The 18,264-nt window shown below is 45.6% G+C and overlaps 1 protein-coding gene across 1 annotated transcript in view; it reads left to right on the top strand.

The window, feature by feature from the left end:
- LOC132000847 (cytosolic carboxypeptidase 6) overlaps positions 1–18,264 on the top strand; it is a 747,331-nt gene that overhangs the window by 690,660 nt on the left and 38,407 nt on the right. Inside the window, exons 7-8 of the mRNA XM_059374673.1 lie at positions 7,768–7,920; positions 10,532–10,694. Coding sequence (XP_059230656.1) covers positions 7,768–7,920; positions 10,532–10,694 — 316 coding nt within the window. The remainder of the gene's footprint in view (positions 1–7,767; positions 7,921–10,531; positions 10,695–18,264) is intronic.

The following is an 18,264-nucleotide window of genomic DNA, read 5'->3' as shown; positions in this document are numbered from 1 at the left end:
GTTCCTGAGAGAGTTCCAGGAAGGCTCTAGGACAAAGGGCCATTAGGCCTAGCAGCAGAGGATGAGCAAGCTGTTAGCAGACGGGGAGGGGGATGGGGAAGATAGGCATTTCCACCTTGCACGAATGGCAGGCAGGAAAAACAGAGGAGAAGGACACACGTGCTAGGGTAGCTGCGGGTGTCTGGAAGCTGCAAGCAGGTCCAGAGCACAAGGTGGAGGAAGGCAGGGGAAAAAGTGCCCACAGCCCACCCGCCCAGTTCCCTGGGCCGACTCTCTGGGTTTCCTGTGTGGTGGTTCCTCTTCTTGTCCCCACTGATTCCTCACATCCTTTGTGACCAGAAATTGTGTTCCGCCGTAACCAGGGCATTGCTGAGCCAGAGAAGCCATAACTGTGCCACTTCAGAGGACTAGATTATGCATGACAAAGACAATGACTTTTTTTCATTTGTTCTGTTGTTTTTAAAGAAAGCGTTCTCAGTTTTTCAGAAAAACTGTTCTTCCTGCCTTAGGACATGCACCCTGACTTCCATAAACGTCTACTTTAACTTTTTCTTTTTTCCTTTAGCTTCATATTTATTGTGCTTTCTTTTCTACTTTAACTTTAAAAAAAAAAAAAAAACAGGGAAAGAATTTAGTTGATAATAAAAAGATTAGATTTGGGGCTTTTTCTCCTGAGGCTCAAGGGGAGACAGCTTCCTGGGGACAGCTTCCCCTACATCTCAGCAGGAGAACTGTCTGGAAGTTTTCTAAAGCTCTTTGCTCCTTTCCTGAACCCCCACCAGTGCCCTTTGAGAGTTTGAGAGGCTAAGCCTGCTAGGATCCTTAGAGATCCTTGAGTCCCCAGACCTCCCAGTCCCTCAGCTCAGAGATGAAGGAACCCGCATAGATCTGGTAATCCTCAGACCAGGGCAATTGCCTTGCTAGACTGGAAGCCCCTGAGAGCACAGCAGGACACAGAGGGACTTGGGTCCCTGCCCTGGCACTTTCCATGGCACAAGGCTGTGCCAGCTACTGCTGCTCTCGGAGTTCCAGTCTGCTCCTCTGGAAGGAGGAAGGACAAAGCAGCTCGCCCTCCTCTCTTATGCTTATGCCTGCAGAAGCTCCAGCTTCTTTCTGCTCACCCAACCTGGACTAAGCCCCCTGCCCGGCCTGGGTCGCATCCCCCTTCTTTCTCTGGATCGAACCCATACTGAACACTGAAGAGCTGTCTGGATCCGAGGGAGTCAGCCCCAACTTGCAGCACCGAGCACAGATCTAAGGTGAAGCAGGGAAGCGGCTCCGAATGTAGGGGGATAAAAAACCCATTTCCTCCCTGGTGTCTAGGAGGAAGCAACTCCACACTAAATTATGTTGCAAATATGCCCTAAGGTAGTTTTAATTTTATTGGCGCTGATTTTAATTTACTCTTTAGGCCCCTGATAGCAGGATGAGCTGTCGGCTGCTGGCAAGGGGACAGCCCTTCATCACTTGGTTTTAATTAAGGTTCTTAAGTTTGGAAGGAAAGAACAGAGATGCTTTCCTTCCCTTCTCATCTCAGTCCGAACTTATAATGAAGGGCCCTGCATTAGCAACACACTCCTTGCCCTGACTGGCCATGGAAAGGGGCCTCATTTGACTGCTGGGGACAATTTAGGCTGCATCTATTCGTTCCTATCATTCACTGGTTGTTCCATCACTTTATTTCCTGTTCATTCCTCTGCCAAAGCCTGAACGATAACCTACTGCACACCAAGCCTTGCTCTGTCCTCTGGATTTAAAAAATCAATACTGTATGGTCCCTGCCCTGGAAGAACTCACATTTTAATGGGAGATAGGAATAAACAAAGTGTTTTTATGGCACGTGGTAAGTGCCATGAGACAGAGAGTTGTGTCTTGAATTATGAGAGCACAGAGGAGGCTGTTACCTCATCTTGAGGAATAAAAGGCTATTTGAATTGTGATTTTTTAGTACTGTCAGATGAATAACATTAGCTGCTATAACAACCAATCCCCAAACTTCAGCAGCTTAGGATAGTAAAGTATTCATCCAGTTCGACCTGGGGCAAAAGGCTTGTTTTCCTCCCAGTGTGGACTCAGGGACATAGGCTTCTTCTGTCTTCCTTCTTATGATACATGTAGCTTCCATGCACAAGAGCAAGAGAGAATGTGGGTGATTGTGTATGAGGGTTATGGTCAGACCTGGAAGTGGCACGTATCACCACTGCTGACATCCCATCAGACCTCAGCCAAGTTGCAAGGGAAAGGGGGTGATGTCTTCCACAGTCCAGGAAAAGGAGACTGTTGAGTACCCGCTCAGTTTCTGCCTTACATGTGAAGCTTGCATCAGAGTTAGCCAGATCGAGAGAAAACGTATTCCAGGCAGAGGAGATATTTATGGTGTGTGAATGTGGAGACAGAAGTCATGAGCGTAGCTGGTCCACGTACCCTGGGTAGTTCTAGGTGGCTGGAGTGGTTGGTGTCAGACCAGGAGGGGCACCAGCCGAGACTGGATGGGGCAGGGACTGGACCATGTGGGGCCTTCCACAATATGTGAAGGGGCTTGCATTCTGTCCTGTGAACAGTAGAAAAATACAGAAAGGTTTCAACTAGGAAAGTGACATGATGATTTGTTTGCATTTAAAAAGATCGCTCTGGAGCAGCCAGGAAACTGGGGAAGAAGCTATTATAGCTGAGTAAGTAAAGATGATGGGACTTGGATCAGACACGTTCCCTGTCCTCAAAGAGCTTACAGATATACCCACAGACATGCTTATCACACAGATTAGATGCAGAGCAGCAAGTACTTTACCAAAGCCCAAGCAAGAATCCAAGAGTCACTTTAAAAAAAAAGGAAATTGAGACAGAGTGAAGAGTTGCTGCCTCTCTGTTCTCACAGACTAGGTTAGGCATCCTGACCTCCCTGATGTTCCTGATACGTGCCAAGTGCGCGTCATTGTTGCATTTACTTCTCCTTTCACCTGGAAAACTCTTCCAACTGATAGCCTCAAGACTAACTCTCCTCCTCTGTTCATGCTGCCAATTTTCCAGAAACCTCTGTTACTTTCGATTCCACTTCTTTACTTTATTTGCCTCCATGGCACTAATGCCTCCCGACATCTTGTGTTTATTAATTGATTTGTTTATTCCCTTTCTCTCCTCAGAGACTGTAAACTTTTGGAGCTCAGGAACTTTCTGTTGTATTCACTGCTCTATCCCCAGGACCCAGCACACTCCCTGGTGCATACCCAATGCCTAGAACACTGTCTGATACATCATAGGCACTAAGCGATTATTTGTTGAATAAGCAAATGAAAATCCAAGAAAACCAAATGATAAATTATTACAAATGATAATAGAATTAGTGAAGTATGGAGTACAAATTCAATATGTCAAGAACAAGAGCCTTTAGGGGTACCTGACTGGCTCAGTTGAAGGGGCATGCAACTCTTGATTTTGGGATCATGAGTTTGAGCCCTTGATGAGTATAGAGAATTCTAAAAAAATAAATAAACTTTACAAAAAAGAATAAGAACCTTTTTATTTAAAGAACTATTAGAAGAGTTCATGGAAGAAAGCATCACATTTACAGCAGCAAGTAAAAATGTAAGCTGCCTTGGCATCAAAAAGGATATTCATGATTTATATGAAAACAAAACCAAAAACTTTTTAAAAATGTCCTGCTTTACCCAAGAGAAAATTTTAATAAATGGAAAGTCAAAATATATTCTTGGATTGGAAGGCTCCAGTCACAAGAGTTGATTCGTCCTATGGTAATACGGAGTCTAAGATGATTATATTATTGAGACTATTGACAGGGTTAGGGGAAAAAGAAAATTAAACAAGCTAATCATAAAGATCATACAGAAAAATATGCAAGACAATACAGGAATATTTGGGAAAAGAACCATAATGAGGTGATAATAAGCCCTCCAAATATTAAAATGCATTATATAAAACACTGATTTGAAAAGATGCATTCACCCTTATTTTTAGGGCAACATTGTTTACAATAGTCAACATATGAAAGCAGCCCGGGTGTCCATTGATAAATGAATGGAGAAAGATTGGTATAAATGTGTATCTGTGATGGAATATTACTCAGCCACAAAAAGGAATGAGATCTCGGTATTTGTGATAAATGTGGATAGATCCAGAGGGCATTATGCCAAGTGAAAGAAGTCAGAGACTAATACCCTATGATTTCCCTTTATACATGGAATCTAAAAAAACCAAACAAACAAAAAACCAGAAACAGACCTATAATTATAGAGAACAAACTGGTGATTGCCAGGGGCAGGGGATGAGCAAAATGAGGGAAGGGCAGTTGGAGGTACAGGCTTCTAGTTATAGAAGGAATAAGTCTATGAGGAGAAAAGGTGCAGCATAGGGAACCTAGTCAGTGGGATTGTAAGAGAGTTGCATGGTGACAGATGTTAACTACACTTAAAACTATAAAATGAAACAAGATACATTATAAACTTAACATAATTAAAGCTGTGTGGTATTGACACATGACTAGATAAATGATTAGAACAGGATAAAAAGCACAGAAATAAACCCAAATACATACCAAAAATATGTATCGTAAAGATGACTTTTCAAGTCTGTGGGGAGAAAATGCACAGTTTCATAAATAGTGTGGGACAGTAAAGTGCAATCCTTACCTCACAACCTAGGTCCATGTAAATTAAATTTGAAATGGAATATTTAAGTATAAAAAAGTGAAACAATAAAATTAATAGATGAAATGATGAAAGAATTTGACTCAGAAACCACAAAAGGGAAGATTGATAAATCTGTATAAAAAATCAGCATTTAGAAATTGCTGACTGGAAAAAAGTAGAAAGTAGAAGTAAAGTGAAAAAAAATGACAAGCAGAGCAAAAATATTTTTGTACTAAACATAAAAACTAATACTCCAGCTTTCAAAGTGGGTAGATGAAATTAATAGACAATTCATAGAAAACAAAATGCAAATGGTTCTTAAATGTATGAAAAGCCTAAACTTAACCAAGCAATAAAAGAGAATTATACTAAGAGAAATTCAGATTAAAACTAATCTTAGGGGTGCCTGGATAGCTCAGTTGGTTAAGCATCTGACACTTAATAGCTCAGTTGGTTAAGCATCTGACACTTAATATCAGCTCAGGTCTTGTTCTCAGGGCTGTGAGTTCAAGCCCCGTGTTGGGCTCCATACTTGGTGTGGAGCTTACTTTAAAAAAAAAAAAAAAACTATTCTTAGATATGCTATTTCACCCTCCCACCAAATTGGCGGATATCAAAAAGTTTCGTTCCACCCATGTTGTCAAGTTAATTGCCGAAGAGACATTGTAATATTTTGCTAGGAGTATGAACTGATCTTTTTGGAGAGGTCAGTCTGTCAGTATTGATCAGAACTGCAATGCCCAGGGGACCCTGAAATTCTGCTTCTTGAAATTTATCCTACGTATAAGTATATATGTGTGAAATAGCATATATTCAGAATCAATCACTGAGACATTTTTGGTAACAGGAAAAGGTTGGAAATCACTTAAATGTCTGTCGAAAGGAGACTGGCTATACAGTTTATATATGGCTGTTAAAAAGAATGAAGTAACTGTTTCTGCACTGAAAAAAAATTACCTCCAAGACACGTTAGGAGAAAAAAAGCAGATCCGAAGAGCGTGTTCAGTGTGCCCCCATTTGTATGTCCTGGGGACAGCAGGGTTGGGTAGGGGATGGATATTTACTTGTGTGTGAAGCATCCCTGGAAGGAAGCAGGAGAATCCGATAACATGAGTGGCCTCTGGAGAGTGAAACTAGGTGCCTAGAGATTGGAAGAAATGATAGAGGTTTCTCCCTATAAACCCTCCCATATCTTTTTGACTTTTGAACCACATAGATCCATCAGTACAACTTGCTGGTTATTTAAAGTAAACTCACATTAGGTGCCAGGTGCCAGGTGTCAGGATAGGGCAGCGGAAGCCACTCCAGAATGTTACCAGAAGAACCAGGTTCTAATTCTTACTCCTTTGCTAAGTGGCTGGCCAGCCAGCTTCCAGCAAGCAGCACCCCGCGCCTCCCATCCCCACCCACAACTGCACAGCACCGAGCCTGGCAAGGTCAAAGCTGCTGGCTTCCAGCTTCGGCGTCCAGAGATTTAGAAACTGTAGTTTTCTTTTCCTTACACATTTCTTAAGTCATCTCTCTGCCTCCTCCTCTCCTCTGCAGCTCATCAAAAGCTCAGAGGAAAAGACAGACAATTGAAGAAAATAAAATTGCGAAGATGACTTTTATAGGGCTCCTGTTGAATCATTGTGTATTCCACCTCCAAAGCTGAAAATGATGAGTTTAATATCACACAGAGCAGTGCATCTTGTGTCTCTCCAAAGACAGCTTATGCTACCCAGAGAGTTGGGAGCTCGGCAAGACATAATTTTTCACTCCAACTCAGAGGCAAATGAAATGACAGTCATCAGGCCCACATTCTAGAAGCAACACAGTTTTCATTTGGTTTTAACTTCGTTTGAAAGTGTCCCAAGGAGGAAGAAGCCTTCTACACACAGTCTCTCTTCCTTTCCCAGAAATGAATGCTCGAAAGGGGATGGAAAGATGACCAGGGTTTGCCTTGGCCACTTCTAGAGCTGACCCGTTGATGGTTGGAAGTTAACTGTGCCGGCGGTCAGGCGACCTGGGTTTCAGTCTCCATTTTGCTAGGCTAGATAAGCCTCTCTCAAACTCAGAGCTTCTGTCTCTCTCAGAAAGGATTTTTAGGTATACATTGGGCTGATATATAAGAAAAGAAGGTCAGATTTGAGGAACATTGAAGATTTGGGAGCCAAAAAATTTCCCTGATTCTTGCCAGTCTGTTCTGGTGTCTGGGCAGTCTCTCTGGAGTCACTGGCCCAGTCAATCTGCATGCAGCTCCTAAGCCCCCTTTATGTCCAGCCACAGGCTCTTTACAGCCCTCTCCCTACCTTCAGGGAGCTCGTAGTTTGGAATTTGTGCAAATAATGCCATATCAGGTTAGGGAATCCCTTAAATATGTGTAAGTAGAGAGCAGAGAAAGTCAAAATCATCTTTACAGAGTACAAGGTATAAGGTGTACTATTTTTTCCATGCCCTGTTTATATATTATTGGGGAGCAGGTATGGCAATATGAAATGAGGTTAAATAAAAGAATTAATATGTCACATGTAAAACTCCCAGAGTCGTGCTCGGCATGCATTAAAGTGTGCAATAAATGATAGTAATTATCGCTGCAATATTTGGTTCCCACCGTAACTCTCTGAGGTTGGAAGTAAAATGACCCATTTGCCAAATACGAAAGCTGAGACTCCTTGTAGGGCCATGATCTCCCCTAGACCTCCTCAGCTAGAAATGGCCCGGTTGGGCCCAAACGCTAAGCAGCCCCAATAGAAATACAATTGTGTCATCTGAAGGTATTTCTCATTAATCAGAAAAACAGAGTCGGTTAGTGCCTTTAGTCACAAATGTTATTAACTGCTCTGGGTAAGCAACATTCCCAATACAACCCACCAAAGCCCTCACCCCTTCAGAACTCTGAAGAGGGCTGCTAAAGGTAGTGCTCTCAGCCCCCAGGGGCAGATGGTGTTAGAAGTGAGGAGAAATTGGGGTTCACAAGTCTTAACCCTTCCAATTACATTGCAGAGGTGTGCTAAGTCTGACCCACAGGCGTAGCTCGGGAGGAAGTGTGTGTGTGTATGTTGCACACTGTGTTTAGCATCTGGTCCTTTAAGGCAAGCTCTGTGACCCCAGACTTCTCATTTGTCATCCTTTCTTTCAACAGAAAACAAGCCTGGAGTTTTATATTGACATCCACGCCCATTCCACCATGATGAACGGCTTCATGTATGGCAACATCTTTGAGGATGAGGAACGGTTCCAGAGGCAGGCCATTTTCCCCAAGCTCCTGTGCCAGAATGCCGAGGACTTCTCCTACGTAGGTCAAGAGTTCTTTCTCAGCAGCCCCCACCCAGCTCCCTCCCCTTCCTCTTCACTCAGCTCAGTGGGGTTTACTGTTCTCAGGATGCCAGCTCGGTGCCAGGCCCTGTGGGGGTGATAAAGACAGAGGTGAACAAGCAGTGCCTCACCAGTCAGCGGGGAGAGTCTTGGAAAAGGCAGCATCTGGTCTTTCTGAGGAGCTGGGATTTGTTTCAGTTGAGGTGACCCCGGCTTTCGCAAGATAAGGGACTCACCAAGTACCCACCACACCCTCCTCCTACCCCAAGGGGTCTGGGGTCTACTTTCTCCTCATCCGGCCCTTTTAGTAGGAGCCTCACTCCCTGCTGAAGGGGGACATGCGCCCGCCATGTTCTCCCTCCCTCCGTCCATGACCATTTGTGGGTGTTGATTTCTTCATCAATAATTTGTGGGCGGTCATGTTCTGCCCTGCCCACATCATAGCTTCCTGGGAGGACAGAGGCAGTAACAGGCAGCCGAGGACTCTGCAGACAGTGAAGACCTCAGCAGACCCCAGAGACTGGTTGTTACTCCCCACCTCACACGCGGAGGAAGACTCAGCAGCGAGAATAATTTGTAGCAAAAAGCAGTACTGGAAAACGGCAAGGAGAGAAGATAAGGAAGAGAATCAGCATGGGCTGTGGGGACATGGGAGAGAGTTTTTGTACATTTTCCTTTGTTTTGATACTGAAAGTCCAAGGCCTGTTATTTCCATGTGGCCAGAGGGGGGAGAGTCCCACAAAGGTCATAGCAATTTTTGAAGGTGATGAGCTGAAAACTTCCCTGCCCATTGCTCCAGGCCTGGACATTAGTGGAGATGATGAATTTCTCCACTGAATGAAGCAAGATACACTTTGAATCCCAGAAGTTTTGAATGCCAGGCCGGGAAAGGAACTGGCTCAGTCTCCTCTTTGTATTCAAGAGACACCTATGGCCCAGAGAAGTTCAGTATGTGCAGCGCAGTGACTCAGCATTTGGTGGCAGAATCAAAGCAATTTGCATCTCTGGGGTAGAAAGAGCCATGCCTGTTTCTGCAGGAATCTACGGGATGGCCAGTCCCAGGCTTTTTGAAACTGCTGAATTTCAGACTGTGGTCTCCTGGGCCATATTCTCCAGGAGGCCTCAGAGACCCTCACAGGGTTGAGGCTTCCATGACAAACAAAAGGGGCACAGTCAAGGAGCTTTGTTTCTGGCCTTGCCGGTTGATGTTACTGTACTGCAGCCAACTTAAGAGCTCAAGGCCAGGGTTCTCATCCAGTCTCTGTCTCCCTTCTCTGATCCTCCGAACCTGACTCTAAAATAATTTCACTGTATGGACCTCAAGGGTCCTTTCAGATGTGACATTCTAATTTTCTGACCCCTTTCATTACCTCAGAATTCATACGCGCGCGCGCGCACACACACACACACACACACACACACACACACACGCTTCTCTTTGTTTAAACTTGTCTCTAAATATCTGCCTTGTTTTGCTATTTTCTTTCTCCCTCTTTTCCTTCTTCTCTTATACCCTGCTTCACAAGACACACATTCTCTTATTAAAATCACAGTCTCTTTATTTACTCGGAGCTCCACGGGTAACCACAGAATGCCCCGTTTAACCACAGATGAGTCACCCTCACAATTCTGTGAAAGAAATATTATTATCACCTCCATTTTATAGATGAAGAAACTGAGGCTAAGCCAAACAAGGCAAGTTGCCTAACATCTCCTGCATTTTTAAAAGATTTTATTTATTTATTTATTTAATTATTAGAGAGAGAGCGAGAGCACAAGCAGAGTGAGGGTCAAAGGGAGAAGCAGGCTCCCCACTGAGCAGGGAGCCCAATGTGGGACTTGATCCCAGGACTCTGGGATCATGACCTGAGCTGAAGGCAGATGCTCAATGACTGAGCCACCTGGGTGCCCCCATCTCGCACATTTTTGAACAGAGGCCATGAGATGCCAACCTGCTTGTTCCTGTCCTCTCTCTGTCCACCAGGATGGGTGAGGCCAATACCCTAGCAGAGGAACAGCCATGATCCCTGCCCACTGGTGACGTTGGGTGGGAGTTCAGCTGCCCCTAGTGGAGGGGGAGTATGCAAAGGAGGGTTGGGATGTCTGGAGTCACTCGGTCCTCGGTTCATATCTGTGCTGTGTCCCTTGCATGTTCCATCTCTGTGAGCCTCGTTGTGTCTCTCCCAGAGGGGCAAAGCGGCAACACCTCCATCAGGGGGTTAGTCTGAAGCATAAAGGAGACACAGTGTGGGAAACAACATTATAAAGTTGAAAGCACTGCCCAAGTTTTAACTTTGATAATCATCACAGTATCAACGCTTCTTGCTCTCTGTTTGCTCTCCCTTGCTTCATCCATCCCCATTCAGATTCCCACAAATATTTGTTGCATGGCAGTCACTATCCAAAGTTGGATGCCTTCTTTTAGTTCTGTTTATTTCATCAGTCCCTATAAAAACCCTGTGATGTGTGATTAACATCCCACTTTTCAGAGGAGGAAGCTGAGACCCAGATGTGTTGTAAGACTTGCTTGAATGCCAGTAGCCAGCAGGGGCCCGGTCCTGATTCTCTCCTCCCTGCTTTGTCTTTCCCAGTCCAGCACATCCTTTAACCGGGATGCGGTGAAAGCAGGAACCGGACGTCGCTTCCTCGGGGGGCTTCTGGACCACACTTCCTATTGCTACACCCTGGAGGTCTCCTTCTATAGCTACATCATTGGAGGCACCACAGCCGCGGTGCCCTACACGGAGGAAGCCTGTATCCTTGGCAAGTCCTCGCCCCCCCCCCCCCCCCCCCCCCCCCCCCCCCCCCCCCCCCCCCCCCCCCCCCCCCCGCCCGGGGCCAGCCCGCCCCACCCGGGGCCAGCCCGCATCTAGCGGAGAATATCCAGGTCTGGTGAGATTTAATGGGCAGATTGGGAATCTGGTCTCCAGCTCGGTGAGGGCTGACCCTCTGGGGTGAGGATGGAGGCTGTTCTGCTGATGGCATCTTTGGATTGTCCTGTTTGGCCCTTGACCTGCTAATGGACACCCCCCGCCTTCCCACCTGCCTCTGCTATGGCCTTATACTGCTCCCGTCTCTGTCTCCCCTCCATGCCCTCATGATGGAGTGAGTCTTCTGCCATCTAAGATATGTGAGCACACAGTCTGGACGACCGTCCCTTGGGCTGCTGAGGAAGCCCTGAGTGGTCTTGACTCCTTCTAACCTCTTTTCACCTCCAATCTTTTTACACTCTTGCCCTCTTTCTCTTCTCTCTGCTCACCAGTTTTCATTGTATCCATTTTCCTCTCCTTGTCCTCTCTCCTTCTAGCTCGAGTTTCTGTGTTTTTTTTTCCTCCCTACTATGTTCCCTCCCTCTGTCTTCCTTCTTCTCTCTGCCCTCCTCTCCTCTCCTTCTCTTCCCATGCCTCTGTCCGCCCTGCCTTCCTTCCCATCCTTTGCACATCTTTCTTTCTAATTTGGCATTTCCTTCACCAAATTGTTTTTCCTCTTGACTTCATGACAACATTTTCTGAAAACCCCTATGCTTGTTATAATGAAATTGCAGGTTATTTCCAGCTTGTTGGACTTTCTAGGGACTACTTTCATCATTCTGGTTTCCTGGGTGTTGGTTTTAATATCAAGGTCACTGCATAAGAATTGTGACAGGTTGTGACAGTTTTTGTGTTCCTTTATCTTTTTGTTTTTGGACTGACCCATTTCTCCTCTCCTAACACTGAGTTTTCTTAGAAAAAGGGTTCTAGTTGACAGAGGAGAAAGGAAAGGGATAATATTAACTCTGTGTATATATATATAAATCCTCTCTTCCCAAAGTGGAAGTGCTCCTTTTAGCCTTTTTCAACCTTGGGTGAGTGTTTCCAGAGTTTCCAGAGTTCCTGCCATACTCTGTGCAGGAAAATCTCCCTGGTTGGGGTATGGCTCCAGACTAGTCCACCCAGTCAGCAGCAGCCTGGTGGCTCTGGGGGATCCAGTTACCTTGCTGAGTCCATGGGAGGCAGGGCGATGGCGTCAGAAGGAAGGGTGCGCCAAGGATAGGTCAGGTGTTAGAATGGTGCTCCTGATCCTGCAGAACACTGGAAAGATCATGATAAGAACTGAGAGTCCCCCTCCTTCCAGTTGCCAAGCCTAAGACAGTCATCTTAAAATCTGCTTTAATATCTCAAGGCCAAGGGAGGAGGCTCTTTTCTGGGTAGAGGACCCTGGCCAATTGTATGTGCCTTGCTATTCCTCCCTGCCCCTCCCCCACCCCCACACTTGATGTGTAGCCATGACTTCTCCAGGACCTGCTAACTCCTATTATACACAGATAGGTGGCAGTTCACACTGCTCCTGCTTCACTCTCCCCGATCCTGCCTTTCTGAGCATGCGTGACAGAAGGGATCCCACAGATTTATTCGTAGTGAGCGGTAGGTCCCACCCAAGGAGACCTGCACTGAGTCTGTGGTTGATTTCTGATGCCAGAGGTGCTTTCGCAGCACCTCACATGCTTTTGTGTTGGAAGTAAATGCATTGATTTGAAGACTGCCCACCACCCCCGCTTGGCCCAGGCCCAGATTTCCCCCTCAACACCCAGTCCTCATTCATCAAAATAAACACACTGTCCGTACGTGCCAGGAATTCTATGAGGCACCTGGGGTAAAATACTCAACAACAAGCCAAGGTCCCTGACTCCCAGAGCTTTCGGTCTACTCAGGGAGGCTGGAATGACAGTATGGTCTGGGAGGAAGTCCTTCAGACCGGGACTCGGGAGACCTGAACTGCCCCTCAGCAAGTCTTGTGACCTCCCCAAGGTGAGCCAGTCCCCTTCACAGAGGGACCTGAGCCATCGCTCTCCTAATCCCTGCTATGGAAATTAAATCGAGACCGTCACAAAAAATGGGGCATTGAGCAAAGAGCAAATTTTTCATGGAAACAAATCTGGGTTTGAATCCTGGCCTAGCCACTTGCCAGATGTGTCACCTTGGGCAACTTTTGTCATCTGACTGGGCCTCAGTGTCCTCCTCTATAACGGGAGGACATAGCACTAAACCTCACTGAGCTGCAAGGAGTTAAAATGAAGTAATGTGTGTGAATCTGCATTGTCAGCTTTCAGTATTCAGTGACTGTCAGTTAAAACATCCAAAAGGCGTGGGCAACTGTGAATGTGGACCTGCATTCGTGTGAAGAAGGGGCTGTTAGAACAAGGGCCGTGGCCATGTCGGTGGGGTTCATGGGACAAAGGATCTCATAGAGTCACCACAACTGAGGGCCTTGGCCTTCCAACACCAAGTGGCTCACAGAGTGGGGTCTTAGGGTTCCCATGGCAGGGTTTGCACGTCTGCCCCCCAGAGTGGCCCTTCTCCCGTCAGGGCACATGGAGGACACATTAGTTATCCAGGGCATGCTGGGGGAGAGTAAGGCCAGGGAAGGGATGAGGGAGGAGGGAATCCTGAGGGATGTTACACTCCAGCCCACAGTAACATCCGCCTCTCCACCCACTAGAACATATGTATATGTCAGCTTAATTGTTCTCCCTGGAACCGCTAATGTTATTGGGGCTTGTTTTCCAACTTTCCTTCTCCACTCCATCAGGGAAATGCAGCAACTGACACAGTCATTGATGCTTCCCCTGCTATGTGACCTTGGGCTGCTTATCTCACCTCTCTGAGCCTATTTCCCCGTTCATAAGGCTGAAAGTAGTGATAATACTCTGCAGGGTTCTTGCCAGAGTGAAATGATGCTGTGTGTCTCCAATCCACAGGCATTGCCTGGCACATGATAGGTACTTAACAGATAGATGTTCCTTCTGCCCCCACTTTTCTCACCCCCGTGCAGACTGCATAGCTTTCCTTTTATTGGATGAGTCTTTAACCTGATGATCTGCCTCTGGGGCAAACACTGATTCCACCACCATTACTGGGGAACCTGCCTTCTCTAGCTTCCGTGTCTGAGACTTCTACCTATCAGAGCCGTGGTATCACGGGTGGACTTGATGTCTACTGTGTTCCCATCCGGCTCTGATAGTCTAAGATTTTTTTTCTGACTCTGAAATCTGAAATTTTATAATCCCATGCTTAGATAAATTTATGAAATCAAGAATCCATAATTCTGTTGTTTGGCGAGTCTAAAGATGGGGTGATTCCATGAGCATAAGCGTTCAGTCTAATCGGGAAAACCAATACAAAGGTGTCCTGGACAGCCAGTCAGGCAAAGCCCAGAACTACTTTCATTCTTTTAGTTAAGGGAGTCTTAACTCAGGGGCTTCTGCATGGACTTCAAGAAGAGCCTATGAACTGTCCATAGTTTATGCAAAACTGTGAGTAAGGATGCATAGTTCATTTTTTAGAAGGAAAAATGCATGACTTTTAACAGAATCTAAAAAGGGGACATCTTCAGAGGCTTCTGCCCTGGCTGATGATGGTCTGCGTCCATGTATCTGATATAGGAGTCCTGCGTGTCAGTTCTGCTTTGCATCGTTTTAGCTAAGGGCCTTAACCCAGTTAATTAACCACTCTGAACCTCAGTTTCTTCATCTGTAAAGTAAGGATAATGATTATTTGGTTCACAGGGTTGCTTTGAGCATTACATAGAAGAATGCAGATAAACCACTGGGCACACACTCAGTGCCATTAAACATCCCTCTCCTTTCCTTCCTGTGGTTTGTTGTTTTTGTTGTCATTGTGAAATGATAAATTCTGGAGAATTTTGGACCATTCTTGAGCAAACCCTATTTATAATTTACTAGCCTGCCAAGTAATAGATATGCTCTGTTCAAACGATTAAAAAAAGAAAGAAAGAAAAAAAATAAGAGAAAGTGAGAGAAAGGCTAAACTGGAATCATAAAATAACCCAGAGCTTCTCTGGCCTTTGCTTATGGTCTGGTTACAAGCTCCAGGAAATAGCTCTTCAACATAATGGATGAGGAAAACACTGGGAACAGAGACCTTGGGTCCTGAGCAAACTGGTTTACACATAGACTTATAGTTGTGGGCATATTGAAATCAGAAAATGCTGGCTGTGAGAGAAGAGAATGGCTGGTGTGCCCCAGAAAAGATGCAGAAATTTAGAATTCAGATAACTGGCTTGGTCTGAATGTATAGCCTACTATGTGCCTTGCACCGGGTTCTCTGAAATATGCATCAGACAGTGGAGATATCATTTATTTACTTGCTCATTGAACACAACTCATTAAATACTAGAAATAGATGGATAAGGCATGGGCCCTGCCTTTAAGGAGGAGATAGTTTGGAAGGAGGGAGAAAAGTAGAGACAGCAGCATCAGAGAGTCAATACTAGGGCAGAGGGGAATTCTGCCGGTCAGAGAAGCATATGGGAGTCAGGTAACCCTGCAGGAGTGGAAGGGAGGTGAGGGAAGAAAGGTTTCCCGGAAGAAGAGAAATTAAGTCTCAGACCTAGAGGATAAAAGGCACACAGGCAGGAGGAGGGGTTGCGGGGGACAGCCTTCCTGGCAGATGTAGACATACAGGGGAGAACCTGGATGACAGAGAGAGGACACGTGCATCCAAAATACTGGAGGGTAGTTGGGGCTGTGCCCGAAGCAGCAGGTGATGAAAGAAACATAGGCAGAGTCAATGAAGAAGAGAAGGGGAAAGATTTGGGGACTCTGTAACAGGTCCATTGAACAAGCTGTGCCCACAGGGTGCAATTAGAAAGTATTTTTTGTCCCCCACTGACCCTACAGATAGATGGAGATAGATTACAGATCTAGATCTAGACATATAAAAGCTCTGGCAGGCCCCATGACTTTCTAATATCTCTCAGGAAATTAAAAGTTTTTTAATTAACTCTAGTCACCAAAGAGTCTCAGTTCAGCAATGACTATGTCTGGTCCAGTCAAAGCCATCATGGCTCTTCAAAGTAAAAACCCACCCCGTCCTCCAGCTCAGGCTTGTCTCAAGCTCAAGGGGACTTGTGTTTGCTCAGCTTGTCTTGCAGCACCCCTGCCCCCCAACTTGCTAACCCCAGATGTTCAGCCTTCCAAGGTTGAGCAGGATGAGGGAGAGGAGGAAAGGAGTGGGAAGGTCTTGGGTAACTAGTACTTTCTAGAGATGGCATGAGCAATCCTTCATAAGCTTCTTCAGGCAAACCTTCGCTGGCCTTGGAGTGCCATGGATATTGGCAAGTCCGTCTGTTCAAGCCAGGTGTTTATTTCCTCAGTCCGTACTGATCTGGTGGTTCACCTCTTTGGATCACTGTACCCTTCCAGTAGCCCTCTTGTCTGAAGGGGAGCTAAAAGTTGCAGAACAGGCTTTCTGGTTTCTGGTCCTGCCTGATTGTTTCATACCTCACTTTGAAATGTAGTAGCTATAGACTTGGGATCTTGGCTAAAACCAAGAGGAAGACAGTTCATTTTAACAGCATGTCTCAGTATCTAACAGTTAGGATTGAGTATTTTTGGTGATTACTTGGTTCTGGGGTTAAAGGATAAAGTCAAGGAACATACCCCATCCTCTTGATTTGGAACAATGTGGCAGATGGTGGGACCAGTCACTTAAATTGGAGAAAAGGATTGGAGCAGGGATATTCTGAGCTGGAGGATGAATCAAGTGTAGGGGGCTCCTGTGGCATACAAATGAAGAAGTTTAGGAGGCAGATGACTATATGAGCGATGATGACTATTTGAGAGAGGTCTGGACTTTGGGCAGAGTCATAGTAGACTTTTCTACAAAGTACTATAAGGTCATAATGAAGGGAGTGCACAGTCTTTCGCACTCCCTTGATGAGTTGGTGAAAAGAATGCTGAACGAAGATCCCCATTCCGGTATGGCCCTTTGCCCCTTGCCTCCCTCCTAAAGCTGTGTGACCTTAGTTAAGTCACTTCACCTCTCTGGCTACAGTCTGATACTAGGTAGAACTTCAGGGACTGCCAATGAATGAATGAATGAATGAAGCAGAAGCAGGCCTCGTGAGTATCTGCTAGCTGGCTCCTAATAGGACAACAGATATGATCTGTGTTGCTCAGAGGAATCATCAGAATACATATATGTGTGTATTGGGGTTGTTGGAGGAGGTGTGGTAGGGGAGGCAGGTACTGCCTGGATTTTCTTTCTTGATAAGGAGGCTTCACCTTTTAGACAGAAGAATTAAGAAGCCATCAGGTCTGACCTGTTGGTTGGCATGTACAAATACCTAGGTACTTCCCAGTTCCTGATTGTCATGCCCAGGGTCAAGGCTTGGTTAAAATTCATAAGCAAAAAATGCTTCAGTCAGAGGGCTTGGGGAACAGAAGTCTAAACTGGATGGAGGCCTGTGGCTTTCTTTTTCTCCTCCATGCAGTTATGCACTAGAATTTGATTTTTAAAACATGAGCCCTTACTGAATGGCTGAGTGAATGAATGACAGATAGTAAGTAGCAGTAGTAATGGTAAGAATAATAACATTGAGAAGTGCTTCTTGAGACAGGTCAGGATCCCTTCACTGGAGGACTGGCTCACCTCTAATTTACCATGTTGGTTTGGGAAGATCTGTTCCCCATTCTGGATTCAGATTTTCCTGTCTTCAGTTTAGATGAAATGATATGATTTCTAAATCTTTAGCTAGCTAGCTAGATGGATAGATAGATAGACACAGAAAGAATCATTTGATTTTCGGCCTTTGAAATAAGCACCCCCATTTTACAGTAGGGAAACTAAAGCCCAGGAAAGTCAAATAACAGGCCCAGGTTTATTCCCTCAATCCTGCCTGGTGTCCTTGTTTTCCTTTCTTCCCTGCTCTGCGGTTGGCCTAGATTCCCTCCATTTCCTGAAAGACAAAAGCCCTCTCCTGAACCCCACAGAGTTGGGGTGTAGCGGCCAGCCCTGTCCATCTGCTAGCCCCACTCTCCATAACCCTTACCCCTGGCCTTGACCCAGTTATAATCCCTGATCACCCAAATGCCACACAGACCCTTCATCTGTGGTGCCCAAGCTGGGCTGCCTTGCCCTTTACGAGCTCGACTTGGGCTCCGTTGCCTCCTACCTCCACATCAAAACATGCCTCCTTTCCAGGCCGGGAAAACCAAAATGTCATTACCTTCCCCCAGCCTCCCTCATCCCCACAAATGAGGTTTCTAAGGGTTTTATCTGCTGTTGTCAAGTTTATAGCCATAATTCGAAATGCTGTTAATATTACTGACAGCAGAGAGCTACAAATTACAAAGTTGTAAAGTTTCTTTATGGTGATAACTGTCAGCCTTCACCAGCAGCACTGTGAGGCTCCATGGAAACCAAGTTGATGATAAAGAGAGTTGATATTGTTTCAGGATTATGGCTGTTAGCTGACGGTCAGGAAAAATCCTGGCTAGTTCTTCAGTAATTCGAACCTGTTTGTTTATATTCATGGTCATTTG

The sequence above is a fragment of the Mustela nigripes genome, chromosome 14, assembly GCF_022355385.1.
Source record: "Mustela nigripes isolate SB6536 chromosome 14, MUSNIG.SB6536, whole genome shotgun sequence".
NCBI lineage: Eukaryota > Metazoa > Chordata > Mammalia > Carnivora > Mustelidae > Mustela > Mustela nigripes.
This window is presented reverse-complemented; position numbering and strand designations above follow the sequence as displayed.